The 23460-nt window shown below is 61.5% G+C and overlaps 1 protein-coding gene across 7 annotated transcripts in view; it reads left to right on the top strand.

Annotated features, from left to right (window-relative positions):
• The first annotated feature begins 2191 nt into the window (after positions 1-2191).
• The window catches only part of RALGDS (ral guanine nucleotide dissociation stimulator), a 41925-nt gene continuing 20656 nt past the window's right edge, over positions 2192-23460 (top strand). For 2 of the 7 annotated variants that reach the window (XM_032866168.1, XM_032866166.1), the window contains exon 1: positions 16099-16231. In XM_032866168.1, the coding sequence (XP_032722059.1) occupies positions 16121-16231 (111 nt within the window). In that variant the 5' untranslated portion in view covers positions 16099-16120. Of the gene's footprint in view, positions 2302-16098; positions 16232-16267; positions 16385-17208; positions 17406-23460 lie in introns of those variants that run through there. The other 5 variants (XM_032866165.1, XM_032866164.1, XM_032866167.1 and 2 more) reach the window with 4 other exon arrangements.

Below are 23460 nucleotides of genomic sequence, written 5' to 3'. Positions count from 1 at the left end.
AAGCTCCCTGTCCCTTATGGCCAACTGCCTCCTCCCCACATATGATAGTCCCACACCATCGCTCAGCCGCAGGGCCTGGTCCGTACACCTCTACTCACACTGCCCACCGGTCAGGTCTGCTTGTCCCGTTACCCCGCTGACTTCTGGGGACTCACGCCTGACGTCCCCTCCAGGAAGCCTACCTTGATTTGTGCCCCACTCCAGAGTGGATGCCTTTCAGCTTTCCCAAGAACCCTCCTCACCCCTGTGACATTTACAAGGTCTGCCCATCTCCACCCCTTGCCCAGTTGGTAAACTCCAAGACGGGACAGACCGAGGCTGGCCTGGTTTCCCCCGGTACCTGAAACCCAGGAGGTACTCTGTACATACTGAATGACGGTGTACGGGGTGACAGCTGAGAGAACACGGGAGTAAGAGTGTGTCCTAGCACCTGTGGGCTGTCGGACAGTTCATGTGAGGCCCTGGGGAAAGGATTAGACGAGATTATGGCTGGAGCTCCACCTGGGCGGCTACTTCAGGACGAGGCTAGGTCTGGGCCCTCCAAGCAGCCTGCCCCACCCCGGAAGGAGGCAGATGACCGCCATAGCCCCCATTACACAGGAGTAAACAGACAGCCTGCTCATTCCTACTTGGTTTTGGGGTTCCATGCTTGAGTGGGGGCAATGACATGTCCACCAAGCTCCTTCCCAATCTAGAACTCAATGCCTCTGATAAGACTGCCCTGCTGGTATCCCGTGTCCCCTTCCTGCAGTGACCCCAGACTCCTTGCCCAACATCCAGAGCCTGCATGATCTGGTCCAGATGCCCTCTCCTGTGGTCACCCCTTGCCCCACTCCAGCCTCTGTAGGATGTTCCTCCCCCAGGGAGCCCACCAAGCCTTTACCCCTCAGAGCCCCCTGCAGCCACTGGCTCTCACATGGCCCTCATCCATGCCAGCCTCACCTCCAAGCCTGGGCTCAGAGGCCACCTCCCCATGCCCCTGTGCAAGCACAGCCTTTGGGTCAGGTTCAAACCCACAGCAGGGCCAGGTCCCAGCCCTGTGCCAGGGAAGCTGGTGGCTGCTCAGAGTCTCACTGAAAATGGGGCCTCTGACCCTGAGCTCAGGAGGTGAGCTGGCAGAGCCCCAACCCAGGATAAGGCCAGTGATGGTCAGTGCGGGGGCTCAGTGAGGGTGAAGAACAATGACCCTGAGTCCCACGTTCACGTCCACATCCGGACTTGAACTCAGAGCTGAGTGACCTTGATCTCTGGAATCACTGCTCATGTATCAAAAGGGGCGGAATCACGGAGCACCCAGGGAGTTCCTGGGCAACACTAAGTACACGCAACGCTTCCGCACCCCTGAGGTGGGCTCTTTCCTTTCTGGGCTCCTTCCCGGCCCTCTGACTCCAACCAGGGCTGCAGCCAGGGACAGGCCAGACCTCATGTCCAGGGTCCTGCCAGAACAAGAAGAGATGTAGGGGAGGAGTAAGGGACAGTCTGACCTCTTGCCTGTACTCGGGGTCCTCGGCCGCCTCCAGGTCCTCTGGCCCAGCCGCGCACCCCGCAGGCCCCTGCAGGTTTCATGTGGGGAGCAAGACGAAGGATAGCGCTCTTTCTTCGGCGACTCCCGTGTAGATCTCCACGCCAACCTGGCCCAGCGCCCCATGGCCCTCCCTCGCCCGCTTGGGTTTGGGGCAGCACGATGTCCCGGCGGGCGCGGAGGCAGAGTGCAAGCAGCTGGGAGGGAGACGCGGGGTACCGGCCGTGCGCTGGACCCTGGGTGTGCTGCGGCGAGGCGCGGCTCCCGCGTACGCGCTGTCCGCGGGCCCCCACAGGCCCCGCGTGCACGCGTCCGTGGACACGAGGCCCGGCGGCCCCGGCAGGGCCCACCCACCGCCGCCCACGGGAGAAGACGCGCGCCCCCCGAGCGCGCCCCCGAGCTCGCGCGGCGGCGCCCGCCCCTCACACCTGCGGCGGGCGGGGCGGGGCGGGGCGGGGCGGGGCGGGGCCGCGGCTGTCCCCGCCCACCGGCCGGAGCCCGGGAGTCCGGGCGGAACAGGCAGCGGAGCCCGGGCGGCCGGCGGCGCAGCGCGGCGCAGACAATGGGAGCGGTGCGGGCGGCGGCGGCGGCGGCAGCGCGGGCGGCGGCGGTTGCAGAGCTCCGGGCCCGGCGGGGACGGGAGGCCGCGCCATGAGCCCGGCAGCCGGGCGCCCCCCTGCGCCGCGCGCGGGCCGAGGCGAGCGGCTTCTGCGAGCCCCGAGCCCCGCCCTGGGGCTGGCGATGCGCTGCCAGGGCTGAGGATGATGGTAGATTGCCAGGTGAGTGCCCGGGCTCGGCCCCGGCCGCCCTCCGAGCCGGCGGGGCTGGAGGGAGGACCGCATGTCCCTGGCCCACACCCCATCCGGCGAGGAGGGAGCACGGCGCCCAGTCCACGCTGAGCGCGCGCTTACGCAGTTCCGCGTCCAACCCCTCCTGGTACAACTGGGAAACTGAGACCAGGAGAGGCGGGGACTGGCCTGAGCGCGTGAGGTGAGGGGAGTCTGGAGAAGAAGGGAAGGTTCTGAGCACCTCCCAGGCCGCTGCTCAACGTCCCATGGGGTTTCCAATGGGAATGAGAGCCCCTAAGATCCTGGGGGACCCCGTTCACCCCCTCGCATCTACAGCCGTTTCCTCTGAGCATCCCCATGCGCCCCCAGGTACATACACACATGGACTTCACAGATGGGGGCCATGGTATGGGGTCAGAGGAGGAGTGGACACTGGAGAGGTGACAAGGGGCGAAAGAAGAAAGGGATTGGAGGCAGCCATGGGGCAGGGACATCCAGTCTCCTGGCAGCATGCCCAGGACTCATACATGGGGAGGAGATCCATGTCAGACTAGTGGCCAGGGGGTCTGAAAGGTGCTCAGGGGGCTACCCGGGCTGGGCACTTCCCCCAGGACACCTGGAGAGGACAGGCTCTGGGGTGCTGTGTATACCATTTTGGGCACCTGGACTGTGAAGAGACACCCTTCCCCCAGTTGGAGGGGCTACAGCACAAAAGGTCTCAGCTTACTCTTCTGTCCTTTGGGCTCTAGAGACAGGGTGTCCCTAGGGTCCCACAGGCTTGTGGAAGGGTCTACTGGCTTTGGATCTCCATCCCGGACACACTATGCTCACAATCCTGGGAAAATGCTTTGTACTTCCTTGAGGTCCTTCAGAGGAGATGACAGGGGGAGCTTGGGCGGCTTGTGGGGCTGAAGACCTGGGGAGGCAGAACGTGGCAGAGCACTGACCACTGGTCTGAGTACCAAGGTCAAGACCCTCCTTGCTGCAGCCTGAGGTGCCCCATTTGGAAGGGGTCCAGAGTCAGTGCCCTGGCCAGGTTGAGGAGGCCTTAGGAATGCACCGATCTCGAGGACTGGAGAGAGAAATGAGGGATAGGGGAGGCTTCTGAAGCTCCTCACATCACCCCCAGAGCCCCCGGGGCCTGCTCCTTTACCCTCTAGGGGCAGGGAGAGCCGCTGCCTTGACTACACCCAAACAAAGGTGTGTGTGTTGTTTTCTGGTTTTCCTGCTGGGGCTGCCATGCTGGTGCTGACCACCAGGGGTCAGGCTGTGCCCACTGTGCTCAGGGAAGCCACCAGAGCAGGGAGGGGACACCCAGGGGTCATGCTGGGGGTCCCCTGCATCTCCCTCAACAGGCTCCTCGGGTTAGGAGCCTCCACGTCCACCACGTGAGCTGCTCAGAGGCAGGAGGGGCTCTGACACCCTCCCATGGACGCATTCAGCTACCGTGCCCCTCACACTCACACTAGCAGGGGCTGTGCGAGGCCTGGGGGCGAGGCTGGAAGGTCCCCAGGAGGGTCCCTGTGCTCCAGGAGGTCCCAGCCCAGAGGAGGGGATGGACCAAAGCGCCAGAGCAAATCCAGGTGAAAGGGAGAGGCAGGGCCTGCAGGGACGTGAGGCAGGGTGGAGGGGGGCGGGCAGGAGCCCCTGGCGGGGGTCTCACAGCCTCCAGGGTGAGCGTGATACTGGGAGCAGGGTGGGAGGACCTGTCCTGCCCCTGTCTTCGAGCAGTGTGCTGCGGGGGAGGGCCAAGCTGCAGAGCCTCGGGGGCACAGAGGATTTGGCCAAGAGGAGCTGGGAGAGAGCTGGACAGCGCTCTGGACGGAGGGGCCTGGGCCAGACCCCAGCCTGCAAGGAGGGACTCCTGGCTGTCTGTGCCGTGGGACACACGGGCCTCCAGGGACCAGCTCACCATCCGAGAGCCAGAATCCCGGCTCAGCTCGTCGGGGAGACCCTGCCTTCTGGTCCGCCCAGAGGCCAGGGCTTCAGTCCCTGCTCAGGCCCAACTAGGGCGGGCTCCGTCTCCAGGACCGTTCTCGGGGTGTTGGCGGGAATTATCTGGGCAGTGTGTGGTGCAGAGAGATATTCCAGGGGGGAAGTCCTGTGGTCAGGCTGGATTCAAGGCGGGGAGCCTGAAGATGAGGATGTAATCAGGGCCTGACTCTATCAGGCCCTCGCACACGCTCTGTCCTCACTGCCCTAGGTGACCTGCTGAGTCGCCACCAGTTTCCTGGGGCCGGCAATGCTGGCTTGGCTGCACTTGGCCAGGGTGGCCAAGGTTGGGGTTGGTCCTGGGGAGGAGGGTGTAATCCGTTTTTGTTGCTGCCGTAACAAGGTACTACAAATTGGTACTACTTTGGCTCAAAAGAAATTTATTCTCCGTCGGTTCTGAAGGCAGAAAGTCCCAAATCAGGTGTTGGGAGTTCCATGCTCTCTCTAGAAGCTCTGGGAGAGCTTCTAGAGCTTCTAGATGTAGCTTCTAGAGCTACATCTTCCAACTTCTGGTGGTGCCAACAGCCCACAGCATTTCTGGACTCACAGGTGTGTTCCTCCAAACCGTGCCTCGGTCTTCACATAGCCTCCTCTGCGTGTGTGTGTCCAGTTTTCCCCTTTTTGTAAGGACACCTGTCACTGGGTAAGGGCCCATCCTAACCTGGTGACTTGCACGAAGACACCATTTCCAAGTAAGGCTTATTCACAGGTGCTGGGTTTGCTTTCTGGGGATACAGTTCAACCCACAGTAGGAGCACTGGAATGATTCTCACCCTGAAGACTAGGCACCCAGGTGCGCAGTGGGCTGGGGAGAGCAGTGGGGGTCTGGGGAACTCTCTGGTACCCGCCCCTCTGGGGCAGAGGCCCCCGGTGCCGGGCTGTGGTGTGCCATCAGGAACAGCAGGTGTCGCTGTGACCACCTCTTTGCCGCTTCCCCAGCCCAGCTCTGTGCACCACCCAGGTAGACAAAGGTCTCACCTTCCAGTTGCGAGGAGACAATACTCAGCTGTAAACACAACAGCAGCATCGTCATTTCAGGGGTGACACACACCGCAGAGGAAGTCAAATAAGGTGGGACCACACGGTAGTGACTCAGTGATGCTCCGGAGGGGAGGCCCTGGAACCTAGCAGGGCCAGGCCCCCGCAGGTGGGGAGTCGGCGTTTCCTTCTTCACCTGCAAGCCAAGCTGTCCCTTCTCAGCCGTTTTCAGGGGCTCCTCGCAGGGCAGCTCTGGTTACCCTCTGTGGTTTCCTGGCAGCTCACCGGTTCCTGCCGGCCAGGGCGGCTGTGTCTGATGGCGGCACTTGGAAGCCAGCCATCCAGGTGGGTGGGCTTTTGAGACGTGAGGGGTCCCTGTCCCCAGAGACCTTGCCCAAGAGGCGGCAGTGCTGCCTGAGCTCCCCCACCGCTCACCTGGTGGGGTTCTGCCCCATCCTCCTACAAACTGGAGAGGGCCGCCTTGGGCTGAGGAAGAGGGGCCCTGGGCTCCCCACAGGACAGTAGGGGCTTCTAGGGGCATCAGGGAAATGAAGCAATGTGCCCAGGGTGTTACTGGCCCCAGAAGTGAGGCAGTTTCTTACTGCGGCCCCTGGGCACTCCCGGGTCCCACGAGGCCGAGGCCGCTAGCCCTTGACAGTGGCTCACTGACTGATTCTCACAACGGATACTAACCAAGAGCCTCCGTAGGGATCGCCTTGGCCGAGAAGACGAGACCATGGCGACGAAATACAGGATTGGGGGGTGTAGGACAGAGAGTAGGTCCTAGGAGAACGCATCAGGCTGGGAGGCTGGGGACCTGGGGTCGGTCGCCACTTGGCCATCAGCAGCATGCCAGCCACAGGGCTGTGCCCTGCAGAGTAACTCCCAGACCCTCCCCCACGTCCGCGGGTACTGTGGGCAGCCGGCCTGTAGCGCCTTCCCTGAGCCTGGCCTTGGGCTGCAGTGTCGCATTGTATCCGCAACGTGGGTACCACCGCCGTCTGCATATACAGAAGGGGAGAAACTAAGGCACCGGATGGTGAACGGTCTCGGCAGGGCCGGCAGAAACATGTCCTAGTGTGTAGACAGGCCGGGTGGGGGGGCCGAGGGGCTGGCACTACATTGCTTGCGATTGCAAAGAACTTCCCCTGTCAGGGCTGGACAGGCCCCGAGGTGGTGGTTAACAGTGGGCGTGGAGACGTAAACAGAGTTAATGAGCCCCTTTAGCCTCCCGCCCCCTGCTCTAATGAAGGCCTTGGGCCCTGCGCTCTGCGTTTTCTCAGTTCTGAGGTTTTGATCCTCCGAATCTTCGCTTAGGGTCGCTGCTGGGTGCGTCTCCGTGGGGTTGGGGAATGAGCTTCTGGAACCTAGACGTCTCCTCCCAGCTGAGCCAGCATGAGGAGGTGGAGAAGAGAGGGCATCCCCCGAAAAATGACAAGCCCCAGAAGGAGGGAGAGTTCCCATGGCAACCTGGAGCCGTTGCCTGGCAACCGCGGGCCCCCCAAACACTTGCGGGCAGGAAGGCTCAGGGCTGGGGCTTTCCAGTGGCCTCAGTAGAGACCCTAGCTGTAGGGTCTGATCCACGGTCACCCACAGCCCCTGCCCTAGATCCTTCCTGAGGGAAACCCCAGTCTGCTTCTCCCTCCCCCTGACTCCACCCTGCCAGCCAGCCACCTTCTGTCATGCCGTCCCCCTAGCAACAGAAGCTACTTCCTGGATACCTGAGCCCAGTCAGTGGTGGCGTGATGTCAGAAAATGTAGGGTCAGAGGACACCGTAGATGGGCGGGCTGCTAGCCGGGGGAAGAAGCCGGGCTTGGGGTCCAGGGAGTGTGGAGCTGTTAGAGCCCCACAGTAGGGGACTCCGGTTCTGTCCGGGCCAGCTGAGGATGACTAGCTCTGTCGACCTTGGCATGTCGCCAGCCTCAGTTTCCCCATCTGTGGCCCCATCTTCCCCCGTGCCTGTGTGTTCACCTTTTGGTGCATGAACACTGGGCTGTAAATCATGTCACCTACTGGAGCTTTGGGGTGGTCTGGACCAGACCAGCCTCTGTGCTTGCTTCTCCACTGGCCTGCTTCACACCTGGGTGCTGGGGGGAGGCAGGTGGCCTCACGGTTAAGGCCATTGGCTCGGAGGTGGACACCTGTGTCCGTATCCCAGTGCAATGCTTATTACCAAGTGTCCTTGAATGGGCGCTGAACCCCCCTGAGCCTTGCTTTTCCTCCCACTGTGAGCAAACTGGAGAAGAAGGAACCCCAGCCTTGCGGGCTCTGTTAGGGCCCACTCTCGCTTATGGGTGCTGACCCCGTCCCTAGCAGTGAGCACGCAGACCGGATTGTGTCCACAGGGAGGGAGCAAGGCCCTGGAACCCCCTGCCTTGCCTTGGAATGGAGGAGAGAGGGGCTTTGAGGTTTAGACTGCCCTAGGGGGGTGGATTTTGGAGCTGGGAAGGGTGTGAGGCCCAGGTACCCTCAGGTGTTCTCTCTGGGAAGGGCAGTGATGGGTGGTCTCGTTGGTGACCTCAGGGGTTCCCCAGCACCCTCAGGGAACCAGGATTCTAGTCTGACCTTGACCATTCCCTCACTCTGTGGTCTGGAGCCATCACCCCGCCCTCTGAGCCTCCCAGGGCCCCTCTGTCCAAAGGGTAGGGGACGTGCCCACCTCGGGCCTTGGGAGGAGGCCTGGGTGGCATCCTCTGCCCTGTGCCGGGCTCACACGTTGGATCTGGGCGGCGAGGCTGGCTTCCGTTGCTCCTGTGGAGCGCCTCTGCCCATTCTGGCCAGCCACCCCTCACTCGAGCGCGGCGGGAGAAGGGGCGGGGCGAGGGCGGTGTAGGCCGGGCACAGGGCAACAGCAGGCGGCGCGCTCCTGTCTTCGGCTCCAGGCAGGGTGCAGCCCCTGCCTGTGTTCATGCTGGTGGTCCCGCCGAGCCTGCGGGCAGACGAGGTGAGCTCAGCCGGGCTTGCGGCTGGGGAGGGGGGAGGGGGAAGGGCCACACGGTGGCGGAAGATAGGATGTGGGAGCACTATCCCCCGCCTTCCAGACCTGAGAGGGGTGGGGATCCCCTTGGGGCTGGAGAGCACCCGGGTTCTTACCTCTTTCTGGGTTGGGATCAGGAATGCATTCCCTTGGGGAGGGTGGGTGGTATCTTCTCTGCATGCCGCCTGGGGTTCCGGGTGTGCCCACCTGACCTGTGTGTACGCTGCTGGGTTGGGGAGGCCGTGGTCGTGGCTTCTGAGTTCTGAGTACAGAAACCTACCCACCACGCTGGGGATCCTGTGGAGTGCAGGCCTTCCTTTGTCCCGTGCGGTCCTCTGCCTGTAACTGCGGGTCAAAGCTGGGAGGACAGGACCAGGATGTTTAAGCCCTGGGAACCGCCACCACCTGAACTGCTGCCCACCGCACCTGGCTGGGCTGAGGAGGGCGGAGCCCGGCCTTGAAGGTCTCTGTCCACAGCTCTCAGCATGCAGGAGGTCTAGGGGGAGAGAGAGGTCTGGGAAGGCTGAGTGGGAGCGCAGGCTTGGACTCTCAGGATCCCAGACCGGTGGTTCCCTCAACTCCCCTGTGGACTCAGGGACGCCCAGGTGTGTGAAATGCTCCGGAAGCCCCCGGTACTATCCACAGCGCAAGCCCTCTGGCAGGTGGCAGGAAATGTCTCTCCCCGCTCGAGGAAGGCAGATGCTGGTGTGGCCCACCAGCTGTGAACACAGGTGGTGTTGACTGCCCCTGGGGAGCAGGGGGCTGGCCTTGAGTCTAATCCACATGGTTTTCTAGGTGGGGAAACAGCCCCCCAGAGAAGCTGAGTAGATGGCCAGGCGCTACCTGAAGGCGATCTCCACCCGGATCACCTTCCCCCCTGGGGCCAGAGTTCTAGGGTTTGCTGCCCAGGAAGGTGCCCCGGGGTGTCCTTTGGCCCTCTGGTTGCTCAGGGCTGAAGTAGAAGGGTGAGGTCGTCCACCTGGCCTGAGGCACCAGGTGGCCAGACAGGTAGGTGACAGCTGCGGGCGGCAGAGCAAGGCGAGCGGAAGGGGAGGCAGGCAGCGCCCAGTGCAAAAAAGGCTGAGCTGGCCGCATCCCCCGCCTGCCCCCACCCTGCAGTAGAGGACTGTATTTCCTCAGGATTTCAGGGAGTTTTCTACACAGCCACATGGGGCCAGGAGATCCTTGCACAAAACACATGTGTCCTCCTTCCCTTCTTGCCAGCCCTGCCAGAAGCAGGCGTGGGGCAAGCCCTGAGGGAGCATGCTCCCCGGTCTGGGGACCCAGGGTGACCACTGTGTTCAGGCAGACATGCGGGGTGTGGGGGCACGTCCGAGGCTCCGGGGTACCGTGCGTGGTCCTGCGCCCGCACGTGGGCGCCTCTCCACGCCTCCAGGTGACACGGGCACTGGAGTGAATCTGTGGCCACGTGTGTCCTCCTGTGTGCCAAAGGTGGGCGTGACAAGCCTAGCGGCAGTGGAGCGCGCCTGTGTGTGAAGGGACTCGTGTGGGGCGAGTGGAAACATATGACTGATTGCGGGGTGGGGGAGAGGCAGCACGTGCACGTGGGGCGCGCCAGCGCATGCGTGTGCGTGTTTGTGCCTTGCTTTTCCAAAGAACGAGGCCTGGGTTGTGACCACGAGGAGGCCTGCATGTTCCTGTCCACTTGCCTGTTATCAGGTTTCTTGGCTGGGAAAGGGGTTAATAAGTGTACGCAGCTCACAGGGTTGGGTTGCCTGATGGCGGCCTAGAGACCTGTATTGCCCTTGGAGGGTCCCCAGCACAAGGGGCGTCTCGTGGGTGCCTCCCACGTAGGAGCATGTGGAGGCAGACAGGAGAGGCCCAGGGACCTTGCCAAGGAGGAGAAATCAAGGAAGGGGCAAAGTCGTGGTCTTGACCCAGGGTCAGTGGGTGGCAGGAGGGGGACAAAGGCTGTGTCTCTGAAACTGTCACTCAGCCCCAAGGCCCTGACCACCCCCCTCGCCGCCCCCCCGCTCCTCGGGGAAACTTCCTTGCCGGAAGACTGTGGGAAAGAGGGAAGCGGGCCCGAGCCCGGCCACCTCCTGGCAGCCAGCTGGAGCCCCAGATCCCTCCCAGAGCCTCAGGCAGCTCCAGAGGTCCCCCTCTGAAAGCAGAGCCCTGCTTCCCAGGCCCTGGGCCCCCACGTGCAGGCGGCGGGTGGGTGACGGCACCGGGCACACGGTGTCCCTAGCACAGCAGGCAGCCTCCTCACCACAAGGGCCCATTTGTCCCAACTCCCCAGCCTTGAAGCCCCAAGTGACCAGGCCCTGCTGGGCACAGGGGCCTGACTGTGGGCTCAGCTCCCCCCACCACCCTCCCCTCCTCAGCCCGCCCTGCCCATGCTGCATGGACCGGCTGCTTAGTCTGGGCCAGACCCCATGGCAGTGCCACCTCTACTTACCCAATGAGCGGAGACCCATTCCCCAAGCGCTCCTATTGTGCCAGGAATTTCCAAAGAAGCAAAAACCCCAGGCTGAACCAGAGCTGAGCCGCCTGCCTCCCCACCCTGCCATCATCCCACGGCAGGCTTGCTTCTGGGAACCTCCTGGCTCCTGCTTCCCAGAAAGCCTGGCTCGTCTCCAGCCTCTGCTCCCAGCCTCGCTCTCTGGAAAGCACTCGAATGGCAGGTTGGCAGAGAGGCATGCCCTTCCCATGCCCTTCCTCCTTGCCATCCCTCGGGCTCCTCTCCAGCCTTGCCGCCTCCTCCAGGAAGCTTCTCTGAGGATCTCCCCATGAGCAACGCACGTGAGCCCCAAACTCTGAGTATTTTCCAATCTAGGGACTTTGAAACTGGAGGAACTGTCCGTACCATCCAGCTTGCTGGTGCATCCCGGGGATTTGTTGAGGGCCCGCTGTGTGCCTGGCACTGTTGTGGGTCCCTGCCTGCTCTCAAAGAGGTCACACCCCTTCCAGTTCTTAAAAAGAGGGGAGAACTGAAAACACACTTAGAACCCAGTGCTCTTTCCACTCCTGTGACGGCAGCACGTGCGGGAGCAGCAAAGTCACCTGCTTACCCATGAGCAGCTGCAGGAATGCGTCTTGGGCACGGCGTCATTCTGGTCCTGCGCTGTGAGGGGGGAGCGGGACAGATGCTGCCCCCAGGGAGCTTACAGCCCGCTTTGAGGGATGCTAGTCTGTGAACTGTTTTTGTTTTTTTTTTTAAGATTTTATTTATTTATTTGACAGACAGAGATCACAAGCAGAGAGGCAGGCAGAGAGAGAGGAGGAAGCAGGCTCCCCGCCGAGCAGAGAGCCCAATGTGGGGCTCGATCCCAGGATCCCGGGATCATGACCTGAGCCGAAGGCAGAGGCTATAACCCGCTGAGCCACCCAGACGCCCCTGTGAACTGTTTTTTTAATCCCCTTCTGGAGCCTTCCTCCACGTGGCACTTTCTAGCTCCCCCACCCACGTCCATCAAAGGACACAGCAGGCTCAAGCCCTCTCACCCTATTCTGTGTTTTCTGCTCCAGAATATTCACCTTCTGACGCACATTTTGCTTCTTATGCCCCCAGACCAGAAGGTGAATTTGACCCGTTTTGTTCCCTGGGATATTGCTGGCACCTGCCCCCGGCCTGACGCCTAGCAGGGGCTCAGGGTGCCCGTGTGGGCTGAGTGCTGGAGTTGTAGCCTAGGGCTGCTCTGGTCTGCGATGGGGATGCCACCCACCATTGCTGGTCCTCAGGGACATGGGGTGAACTGAAGTTGTTCAGAGACTTTTACAGCAGTTCGAATTTGCTGGGAGGATTTTCTAGTGCATTTTCTGAAGGATTGGTTGTCCCTGACTCAGTGTCCCAGGCTGCTTCGGTGTAATGTGGGGCCCTATCCTAAGTGCTTCCGTCCAGTTCTTCAAGCTTTTGGGGTGGAGGCCATCCCCGTGTGGAGGCCAGGACGAGGGTCAGCCAGTGAGAGGCCTTAAAGTCAGACGATGGGCTCACTGTCAAGATGGGCATGGGGCAGGCCCCAAGGGACAGGGAGCTGTCCTCGGAGGCCCAGTGGTACCCTTAGCAGTGCCAGAGCCTGCCGGGCATGGAGCCTGCAGAAACAGCTGGGGCAGGGCCTCGATTCGTGGAGCCTCAGCCTCTTGGCAACCCGTGTGACTCAGTGGGCTGGTAAAAAGGGCCGGCAGGCAGGCAGCCAGCACAGGGGAGCCCTGGGCAGCCGGTGAATCAGCAGCGGGAGCAGCCTACCAACCTACCACTGGGTTACTGTTCTGCCTGGAATAGGGCCAGGCCTCAGCTGCCGAAATAGCCCCTCCTTGCCTTTCTCCCTGCCAGCTCTCCTGGTGGTGTTTCTTATGACCCCACCATTTCAGGGGGTCCCTGGGTCTCCCCAGCCTGGAGCAGGGGAAGGGGCCTTCCTCTGGCCCCTCTTGGCCCTTTTATAAGCAGTGCCCACAGAAGGGCACCGGGAGGCTAGAATCTCGCTCAACTCTTACTGTACAGAGCCGGGAGCGGCTGAGAGCACCAGTCTCCAAGCCAGATTGCCGTGTGACTTGGGGTGAGTTTGCTACATCTCCAGGATCCTGTCCCTGAGCTCACCCCCTGAGCTCCGGTCCCGGCCTCTCACATGGTGACACTTAAATTATATTCACGCGGGCACATCAGTGAATGGTAGAAATATTAGGGGGAGGGGCGGTCATCGATTCCGGCTTAGACACTGCGTTGTGGGGGGGCAGGGGTTGGGCAGAGTGACAGGAGACATCGTAATCAGAATCCCAAGCTGGGTGTCATACGGGGGACAGACCTCCCCCCCGCCGCTGACAGGGACCCAGCAGCCCCAAGCCAGCCTGTGCTGCCAGGAGCAGATCCACGTGTGACCTTGAACCCGGTCCAGAGCAGAGGAAATTGAGCTGCCTTCGGAGCCAGACAGGACAAGGCGTGTACCTGGCCTTGGAATGGACCCCCGTGCCTCCTTGGGCTAGCCGTTTGCCCTCTCTGGGCCTTGATCTTGAAGTGATTGCTGGGGCTGCATCTGTTTGACAGATGCTGCGTGGAAGAGTGCTCTGCCCCCATCAGGGACCCCCCAGAGACAGGGCCAGGCTGGGCTCGTGGGGGCTGAGGGGGCGGCAGGAGCTGCGTGTGCCTCCAAGGCGTCTAAGTGTGGGCAAGCCTTCGCCTTTGGCTGCAGGCGGCGGTGTTTACAGGGCCCTGGGTCCTGGGCCTCTCTCACAGCTGAAGGGGGGAGAGCCAGAGTAGGTGCGCCCCCGTTCTAAGCCCTTTCCCGGCTGTAGGCTTGTCTCTCACACGCAAGGTTGCGGCGTCACCTGACCCAGCAGAGCCCCACCGGCAGTGGCCGCAGGTCCCCAGAGATGAGGGGGCGGGGAGCTGGGCTGTCCCACGCCCCTGGCGGGACCCCGAGTCGGATCAGGAGGCTGACGGAAAGAGGAGCCGAAGCCAGGCAGGCCTCTTCTATCTGCTTCCTGGACAGGATGTTGTGCCGGGTAAACAGCTTGGAGTAGAGTCACTGCTCTGGCTCTGAGTCACAGCTCCTAGCGACAGCCACTAGTGTTTATAAACAACGTGCTTTGTACCCACCAGGGCCTGTCCGCCAGAGCCCGGAGCCCGCAGAGGGTTCCCCCAGATGTGGAATGCAGCAGGCCCACCCAGGAATCTGTCCCCCGCCGGAGGGCTTGGGTCTGGGTGGCGAGGAGCGGTGGCGCGTCTGTACACGCATGCGGGTTCAGGAGTGGGGTTTCGCTGCGTCTGGGCTTGTGTGTGGCTGCCCAGGTGCATTTTCCTAGAGCCATCTGGTACAGCGGGCAGGGCACAGGACCGTGGGCAGGTCCCAAGACCTGGGGTCCCGGGACAAGCGTCTCAGGGATGGTACGAGTGTTCCCCCATGTCCAGTGGCTGCACAGGAGAAGCTTGTGTGTGCTTGGGGGGGGCAGCCCCAGTAGGTGGCAATGTGGTGGGAGTACAGGGGAAGTGCCCCTGACTGTCCCCAGCCCCCAGAGCCCTGGCGCTCCGTGGCTGGTCTTTGGTTCCAGGCAGTGACAGTGATGCGGGGCACCATGTGGTGACACCAGACTGGCAGGGAACAAAGGCGCCTCTGCTCTCCCCCTCTCGGCTGGGAGGAGGGGTGGACGTGCCCCACCCCACCCCACCCCTCCCTTGCCCCGCCTCCTCAGGGCTCCTGCTCTCCTCGCCTCTAGCTGACAGTTGGTCTCCCAAAGCGGCCGCCTGGGCCTTCCCGGTCCGCCTGGCCCCAGTGAACTCTGCCCCGGCGGCCTGGCTCCTGAAGGACTAGCTCGAGACTGGGTCCTGAGGCCAGAATGATCGGTGTTGGGAGCCCGGGGTGGGGGCAGGTCAGGGTACCCGGTGTGGACGCCTGGGGGATCACAGAGAGCCTTGTTTGACACTCAGGAGCGATGGAAAGAGACATGGTCCCTCACCAGGGGCCCGGTCCCCAGGAAACGCCCATCAGGTACACCTAAGGGGCAGCCCGTTTCCCTGTTGGTTCCCACCCTGGACACACGCTTCCTTTAAGGGCCTCTTGAAGCTCTCCCACACCCCCGGGCACTTTCGCTCAGCTAGAAGCACTTTCCCATCCACTGACCCCGTCCACAGCACCGGGCTCAGGGGCCCACCTTATGTTGAGGAAGTCAAGCCTCAGAAAAGGCCCTCCCACCCCCTCATTTCAACTGGAGCCCCCAGAGGCATGGGCAAGCTTGCCAGTGCCCACAGGGCAGGCAGGGCTGCATCAGGTGATGCCCGAGGTCCCACAGCTAGGGGACAGCCTCTGCGCCCCGGGGCCGTCTCCCTCCTTGGAACCTCCAGCCCGGCTGCACCCTGGCCTCTGTTTGCTGCTGGGAGACAGTGAGCATTTCTGAGTTCTCCACTGGGATCCAGTTGTGGGGCCCATGCTAGCCCTGGACGGACCCCACATTGCCGTTTGGCGCTCGCTCTGGGAGGCGGAGCCAGCAACATCTGTTGAGTGGTCATTACGTGCCGGCACCGGAGCAGGCTCGTGACCGTGGGAGTGATCAGAATGCACATTGCCGAATCCCCAGGCACCCTTGGGCCGATTTTACAGATGAGGAAACTGAGTCAGTACTAAATGCTAAGTCAGTGGCCCAAGGGCTCAGGGCGGGCTGATTCAGAGCCCGGTTGCCCCTGCTGTTTCTCCCAGGTCAAGTTAAGCGTCATCATGTGCAGGAGGCCACAGTGGCTGAGGAGGGAGAGGAGGAGGGACCCCCACCACCCCCTCCACGCCCACCCCCCACTGCATAGAGGCTGGAGGCAGGGAGGACTTGGGATTCTCTTGCGGGCAGCGGGACAGAAGCTGTTGGAGGGATTTTACAGCGTGGGGAGCCAGTCTTGGGCTGTAGGCACAAGGGTGGCATGGGGGGGTGGTGGGCGCGCTCCACCAGGAACCGTCAGCTCAGTTTCTCTGATGCCCACCCAGCCCCCCCATCCCTGGATGCCCATGTCCCCAGGGATTCCTAACTTGTGCTCACAGAGATTCTTTCTTCTCTATAAGAAATGTCCTCTGGAGCCCAGTGATGAGAATTCCAGGTCAAGAGAGGCCGTGAAGCCGGGGTGAGGAAGAGTTTGTGTTTGAAAAACCTGCGTATCTCTCCCACCCACCCCTACATCCATAACAGTTCAGGAAACTGAGGCTCGGAGAGAAGAGGAACCTGCAGGTCCCACGGGAAGGCAGGGCTGGGCGGGGACAGGAACCAGGTGGGGCTCGGAGCGGCCCTCTCCGCCGGCTCCCCTGCACCCCACAAAGCCACCGGAAGAGGATGTGAAACTCAGAGAGGCAAAGCAAGTGCTGGCGGGGCTCCGTGTCGGGGCGGCATGCTGGGTCCCAGCACCCCCGCAGTAGGCAGGGGACCTGATGTGCCTCCAGGCCGGCTCTGGAGCCCCTGCACCGCCCTCTTTGCTCCCAGCCCCTGTGGCACCCTGGCAGCCAGGAGCAGGACGTCCACCCGGCCAGGGACCCAGCAGGGTAAGGAAGCCACCGGGCCTCTCAGCCTCTGTCTTTGTCCTGGGACCGCTGGGTCTGGGGATTCAGGCTCTGAACACTGGTGGAAGGAGCGTCTGGGGACTCTGTGGGGCTGCAGACAGGTGCAAGTCCTGGATTCCCCCTGTGAGATCTCAGGCAAGTCCCTGCTTCCCCGGGGCCTCAGTTTTTCCATCTGTCAAGTGGGTGTATTGGACTCGATCCGTGGTTTCCAATGGCTGGTTTGCAGCCAAATGGGAAAAATGGGCACAAGATCATGAGCTTTTCTTAAACCAAATGCCTCCTTTTAACTGCTGCTAAATGAATGGTGTTTCTGACACTGTGTCCTCCTAGTTAACTTTTGGTGGTGTCTTTTCTGGAATAATGGTAATGATGTTTGGTTTCTGGCTTTTTTACTACCCTGCTTGGCAGGATAGGCAGTTGGCAACCCTCGGTTAGTCCTTACAGTTTAAAATGAGATCTTATGCCCGGGTGCCAAGGCAGAGACGCTCGAAGGGAGAGTGCCGGGAAGGCTTCAGGAATGAAGCGGTAGCTTGGCATGGGTGGGGTCCTCCTGTGCTCCCCCTGACGGCACCGCGCCCAGCTCACAGCTGCCTGGGAGCCCCATGGGCTGAGCCCTGTTTTGATCTCGGTGACTTGCACCTGCCGCCTTTCTAGCTCTGGGAGAGGGTTTCCCTGCAGGCAGCGGGAATGGGGATGGGGCCTTGGGGTCTTGGGGGAGACAACGGGACCCACCCCAAGAGGACCTGGTCTGAGCTGGAGCTGCTGGGCCAGCTCAGGACAGAGCCCTGTCTCCCCAGCCGTGGCAGGCCTGTGGCCTGGTCCCAGTGGGAATTCCTGGCCCTGCCCATCATGGGAGCAGGTATGACAGCCACGCTGATGACACCAGGCCTAGGCACTCGGGCGCTTGATCCATCGGGGCAGGCAGGCACACAGATGGGCAGACTGGCAGAGGGCCTCCTCAGGAGCTCACCCCCTGCCTGGCTCCCGTGCCACCATGGCCCGGGAAGCCGGGCCCACTGCCCCCAGGGCCAGAAAGGGCTGGGTGTTCTTTGCCTGTGTCTCTGTGGTGACAGCCAGGCGCAGGGCCACCGCCCACCGCACCACTCTCCAAAGCCCCACACGTTGGCCGGCACCTGTGCCAGCAGCAGCCACTGAGGTGAGTTTCTGGGGCAACTTGCGCTTCTGCCCAGAGGCCGGGTGGGTCCCAGCCAGGTCCAAGGCCCGGGAAGTGGTTCCCGACCGCCAACCTTCCCTCCCTCAGAACTTGTTTAAGGAGCCTGGTGGGAAGCCAGCAGGTGTCCCCAGCCCCCATCCGGGTGTGAGAGGAGTAAGCACCGTGGACCCCCGCCCAGGCCGGCCTGTTGACCTGCCCCCCGCCTGGGCGGCCGCTGCCGGGTGGCCATGGGTTGTCCTAGCGGTTCCTGGTCCTTTGGTGCTTCTCAGATTTCCAAGGGCTCTGTGCGTTGTTTTATCGTCTGCTCTCCTGAGAGCCAGGCGATGACAGTATTAGTATTTCCCCATCTTCCTGATGGAGAAACTGAGGCAGGAAGGTGCCGAGCAGAGACTTGAGCACAAATCCAGGCTCCAGATCTTAAGCGAGAACTTTACAAACCTACAGGCACCCTCCTCGGTGTATGCGCCGTGCTCCTCAGACGCAGGCTCTGCAAGGGACGGGACCCCCGCCTCCAACTCTGCTCGCCTCGCCCGCTGTCCCCTCTCCACTACGCTCAGGCTCTTGCATTTCCATCTGTCTGTGTCCCCTTCTGCTTCTTTCTCCTTTCCTTCCATCACCTCCAGCCGTCACACGGCAGATGGGCGGCTCGCAGAAGTGTCGGGTGTCCATGATCCCTGGGGCGTCGGGCACTGAGCAGTCCAGGAGCGGCGGCGGCATTGTCAGAGTGGCCCCCGTCCCCCCTCTGTGGATGGCGTTTATCATGGTGAACGGGCTGCACTGTGTTCCTCTGAGTGACCCCACACACACCCTGGGAGTTGGTGTCGGGGCGGGGGGGTGAGCACCCACTTCCACAGGAGGCCAGTGAGGCCCCAGAGCAAGCTCAAGGCTGATCCGGGGCCCATGGGATGCCAGTCCTGGGCCATTTCCATGGCTCCAGGCATTGATGTATTTTGTTCTCGTTGCCCCCGGGACAGTAACGCCCTGTGAGATCAGAGATTGGGGGTGATAATTATGTCACATCTCTCCACCCAGGATGGTCTCCTGGGGGTTTGGACGCCTCATTTTCTGCCTCCTGACCAACTCTGAGCTCACCCTCCCGCCTGTGGGAAAGCCCCCTCCCCCCAAGGAGGAGGAGGAGGAAGAGAAGGAGGCCCCTGGAAGTTCCCAGGAACCCGGAGACGGAGCGGGTGGGGCTCAGCCTACGCTCTTGGCCCAGGTGTCCCACCCCCTGCCAAGGTGTGTGCTCACCCGCCCACAGCAGGCCAGCCCGGGAGCCAGGCAGGCCAGGAATGGTGACGCTGACATAAGGAAGTGACCCAGGAGCCCGGCCAGGCTACACCCTCTTCGTGTCCTCCTCGGGATCTAAATATAGCCCACAAAGGACAGACAGGGGCCCTCCACCTGCCCAGAGGGAGGTGAAAGGTTTTCCCCCGAGGCCTGACCCAAGTCTGGGTGGCCACCAGTGCCCTCTGTGGCCTTGGCTGAGCCCAGGTGGGAGGAGGTGATGAGCAGGGCCTGTGGCCCCGTTGCGGCTCCAACACCTCCCCAGCACCGCGGCCGGGCCCAAACCCCATTCCCCGGGACCCCGTGCCAAGGCAGAGCGGGTCTAGATTGGAAGGACGGCTGCAGCAGCACGCAGGTTTCACCCGTCACGTACTGCGGGTGGGCGGCAGGTGGGAAGCACGGGCCCGGCAGGAGACGGGGGCTGGCTCGAGGCTCCAGGGACCGAAGCAGTTCTGTGGGAGGCTGGCGGGGCGCTGTGAGGGGCCCCAGATGGAAGCCAGAGCCACTCCAAGCAGTCGGTCTTTTGTCCTGAAGGTTGTAGGGGCACTTTTGAAGGGTCAAGACCCCTCTGGCTGCCATGCGTCTGGGGAACCAATGGTGGGTTGGAAGCAGGAAGGAGACGGGGCCCCAGAGGTTTGGCCTCCGTACCCCTCTCCCTTCAACTGGAGGCGGCTGCTCGGGGAGCCTCCCAGCCAGAGAATGACGGAAGGCCCGATGGGGCCCGAGCCTTGCCCAAAGGAGACCGATGCCGGTCAGCTCCCACCCAGCCTCCCGTGGCTCAGGAACACAGAGCCCAGGTGACCGGATGGTCTGAAGTTACAGGAGAAGCAAGAAATGTGGATTTTTATATGAAATCACCTGACCTTTACTGTTGGCTCAAAAATTTAAAAATACTTTGCGAGCCAAACAAAACACACCGTGGGCTGGCTATGGCCTGCTTCCAGCCCCTGACTTGTCAGTTCTCGGCCCATCTTGGAAGCTTCCCCTGCAGGGAGCATCCTGGCCACAGAACGGTCTGTACAGCATAGCGCTGTTCTCGGGGCACTTTGTGACCCCTGAGGAAGGGCAGGTGCACTCCCCGGGGAAAGGCTGGGAACCTGGGACCGCTGGGGGTGGGGCGAGCTGTGAGCAGGATGAGGGACGAACGGAGGGCCCCAAGTCCAATAACCCCACACCTTCTACAGTACTTTGTGGCGTTTCTCCCAGCAGACCCTCCGAGGGCAGGGGCAGTCACCTTGGTTTTCACTCACCCAAGGTCACCAGGCTGCCTCCAGCCCCAGGTGAGCCGTATGGCTCAGTTTCCCAGCGCCCCACTGCCATGGCCTCCAAAGTGAAGCCCAGGCCTTATTTGTTGTGAGCATGCTCAGGGGGCCCCTAGGCGTGGGGCGAGCCAGGCATATGGACAGCGGGGAGCTGGCCAGGTGTGCACTGCCGTGACCTGGGGTCTGGGGATTGTTGCCCTCCCTTGGTGGCTGCTGGGAGCCTCAGGGACCTCGACGGTGAGGCTCAAACTCTGTCCTTTTTCCTTTTTTAATTTCTATCATGGCAACTTCCAACTAGACAGAAGAGTGGGGAAGTACATAAACACATCCCAGCCGTAACGCTCCCCAGTGTTCCAGGACACTCTGGGGTCCGCTCACCACTCACCACCCCCATGTCCCGCGTCCCCTACGGCAGATGCTGTTTGCACAGATCCCAGGCACACAAATTCCAGTATGTCCCTCTAATCGTCACTGCATTGCCACGATCATGCCCAGACGGCGGTACTGAATATCACCCAACATCCAGCAATGTTCAAATAATCTCGATCGTCCCTTGGGTTTTGGTGGTATTTTTTTTTAATAGTTGCCCTGTTCAAATCACCATCCAAAATTGATCAAGTGTTGCATTTGGTGACGTCTCTTACCTTTCTTCCAGTCTATGGCTTCCCCTTTGTTTATTTTTTCTCCTGGAATGAATTTATTGAAGAAACTGGGAGGTTTGTCCCATAGAGATTCCTGCCGTCTGGGATTTGTGGACTGTGCCCTCCTGGTGTGTTTAAAAGGCAGCGCAGCCTCCTCCCACCTCCCCCATAATTCCCCCAAATGGAAGTTACATGCAGAAAGCTGGTGGGGTTCGCGGTTGGCTTTTGGCAAGAACACTTCGTGGGTGACTTTGTTCTTCAGGTAGCACCTACCGCCCTGGGCCCCTCTTTTGGGCTGTCCCTGCCCGTGGTAAGGGGTCTGCCCCACAGTTTTGGGGCAGGATCATGAAGGGAAGTGTGTGACGGCTCAGGAGAGGGTCTCTTGAGCCGGCGGTGCCCCGTGAACCGCAGCCCCGGTCACTGACCATGTGGGGCGGAGTCGTGGGGACGCTGAGCACCTGTGTGAGGGGCTTTACCGGTTACCTCCTTAGTCATGCTCCCTTTACGCAGGAGAAAGCGGCCTCGGAGGTGCAGTGATATGCCTGGGGGAGAGGGGTCCCACAGTGAGAAAAGGATGTAGCTCGGCTTCAAACCCAGGCATCTTGGTGTGCAAGCCTGCCCTCGGCCACACCAGCACTCTGGGAACTGAGATGTGTGCGGTGTGCATGCAGCTGGAGCCGTGAGCAGGCTTGCCAGGACCCCAGAGGCGAGCCCCCAAAGTGTGGGGGGGACGAGGCAGAAGGACTGGTTGAGTATAGGCTACGCCGTCCTGCCCCCTCCCCGTGGATAATGTGCAGGTAGCCTGGGATGGGGGGGCAGCCCAGCCAGTTGTGTTGGTGGGGGAGGGGGGGGTGCTGGAATTCCCCACTCCTCACCACTCCAGCCCACCTGGGCCTTTCAGGCCCTGGACCTGGACCTTCAGGGTTGGAGAGGTGGGGACAGCAGGTGCATTCCTCCAGTCCTCGGGAGTCACTTGGCCTGCACCGGCTCTTTTCCAGGCAGTAAAATGGGCTTGAGCTTGCATACAAGGGCCCTCCCTGGGAGAAGGAGATAAAGAGAGCAGAGCAGAGGGAGATAAGTGAGCACTGGCAGGGGCTGAATTCCCTCCGTATTCCCAGAGGCGGAAAACTTGTCCCCAGGAGAAGGAGTGGGAAGAGGAGCTTCTAGCCAGAGGTCGGTGGCCCTTGGCCAGGTCACCTTTTTGTTGCTCCATGATGAGCTCCTTCCTCCAACTGTGCCTCCCCAACTGGCCCTCCCTGGGGACAGAGCCCAGAAGCTTCCAAAACAGCCTCCCCAACTAAATCTACTCATCTTGCTAAAAAAACAAAAACCAAATAGCATTTATTACATGTGCATGATTATTACAGTATTGTAGAAAAATTAGAAAACTCTGGAAGTGAAAAGAAAAAAATGTGCAGTGCTGTTCAGAAATAACCACCATCACTCTTGCAGAAGAGGTCCCTCTGGTTGAATGCATGTGTGCAACGTCTGGTCTGAAAGCACGCTTGGCAGCCTGGTTTCCCTACTCCCCGGTTACACACGCCATGCCCTGCACCGTGGCTCTCCGGGTGCGCAGTGGCGCCGAGGGTCCTGTGAGTTGGCACAGGGCAGAGCTGTAATCCTCCCTTCCGTGAATATGCTTGTACAGGGAGGGACCCATGTCAGTGCCTCTGATTGCGTCCGCCTTAGGGGGAATTCCTGAGTGGATCATTGAGTCCAAGGGCAAGAGCATTTTTAACGCCCTTAATAGAAAGTGCCAGATTGTTTTCTACCTGTCTTTGTCAAGGCCTTGCTCCCTGGCTGGAGGGTGCTCAAGCTCCCCGCCTGGAGAGCTGAGGCTTGGCACACAGTGGGCGCACGCGATATGCTTATGGAACGTGTAGTCCGGTCCTGCTCTCTCATTTTACAAATAGAGAAACTGAGGCCCAATGGTAGGAGACCGGTTCTGGGGACATTGGTAGCATTGCCAGGGTTGCTCACAGCAATGGCTGGCGCTCTTTGAGGGCTGAGGCCAGAGGCCAGGCAAGGCCCCAGCAGCAGGTTAGGTGTGCAAGACGGTCCCACTGATTTATGCCTATAAATACCCTCTTGACCCGGCTCTTAAGTCCAGCCTCCCTCTAGACCTCACAGGCTTCTAGAAGGTGTAGCCGGGGCTCCCTAGCCCTGCAGCCTGACTCCCACCGTGACACTGCACTGAGATCTTGACCACTCCAGTCTCCAGAGGCCCCAGCTGACCAGCCAAGTGACAGGTGCTCCAGCAGGCAGTCGTCCCTCTGGACCCCTTACCTTCTGGAATGTCTAGAAGGCTCCAGCCCGGGGACATCTGTCGTGTTCTACCCCTGCCCCGCCTCCTTGACAGCTCTTCCACCTCCCTTCTGCTCCTACCTGCTCCTGGGCACGGCCGTGGGGCTAAAAGGCAGTACTGCAGACAAGGGTAGGGCTTCTCCCCAAACACACACAGCAGTGAGGGCTTTCACGAGCACGCGTGCGCCCAGCACACAGCCGGGCGCAGGCACCAGCCGGCCAGGGCCATGCATCAGTTCCCGGGTGTGACCAGGCTCAGAGAGGTGAAGCAATTTATCCAAGGCCACCGAGCTAAACTTAACTGGGATCCCTGGGAGCCAGTTCTGACACCAGGGCCGCGCGACACAGGCACCGCACCCACGCAGGGTGTCTAACCGCTCCCCCCCGACCCCCCGCAGCACGCACAGCACGCGCGCTCGGGGGCCGGCCGGCCGGCAGGGGCGCGCGCGCGCGCGCACACGCAGTCAGAGGCCCCGGCATCTGCGGCCCCGCCCCCACCCCGCGTCGTCGGCCCCGCCCCGAGGCCCCGCCCCCGGTCTGACCTCC

The sequence above is a fragment of the Lontra canadensis genome, unplaced genomic scaffold, assembly GCF_010015895.1.
Source record: "Lontra canadensis isolate GAN:19392208 unplaced genomic scaffold, GSC_riverotter_1.0 scaffold30, whole genome shotgun sequence".
NCBI classification, from domain to species: Eukaryota; Metazoa; Chordata; class Mammalia; order Carnivora; family Mustelidae; genus Lontra; species Lontra canadensis.
This window is presented reverse-complemented; position numbering and strand designations above follow the sequence as displayed.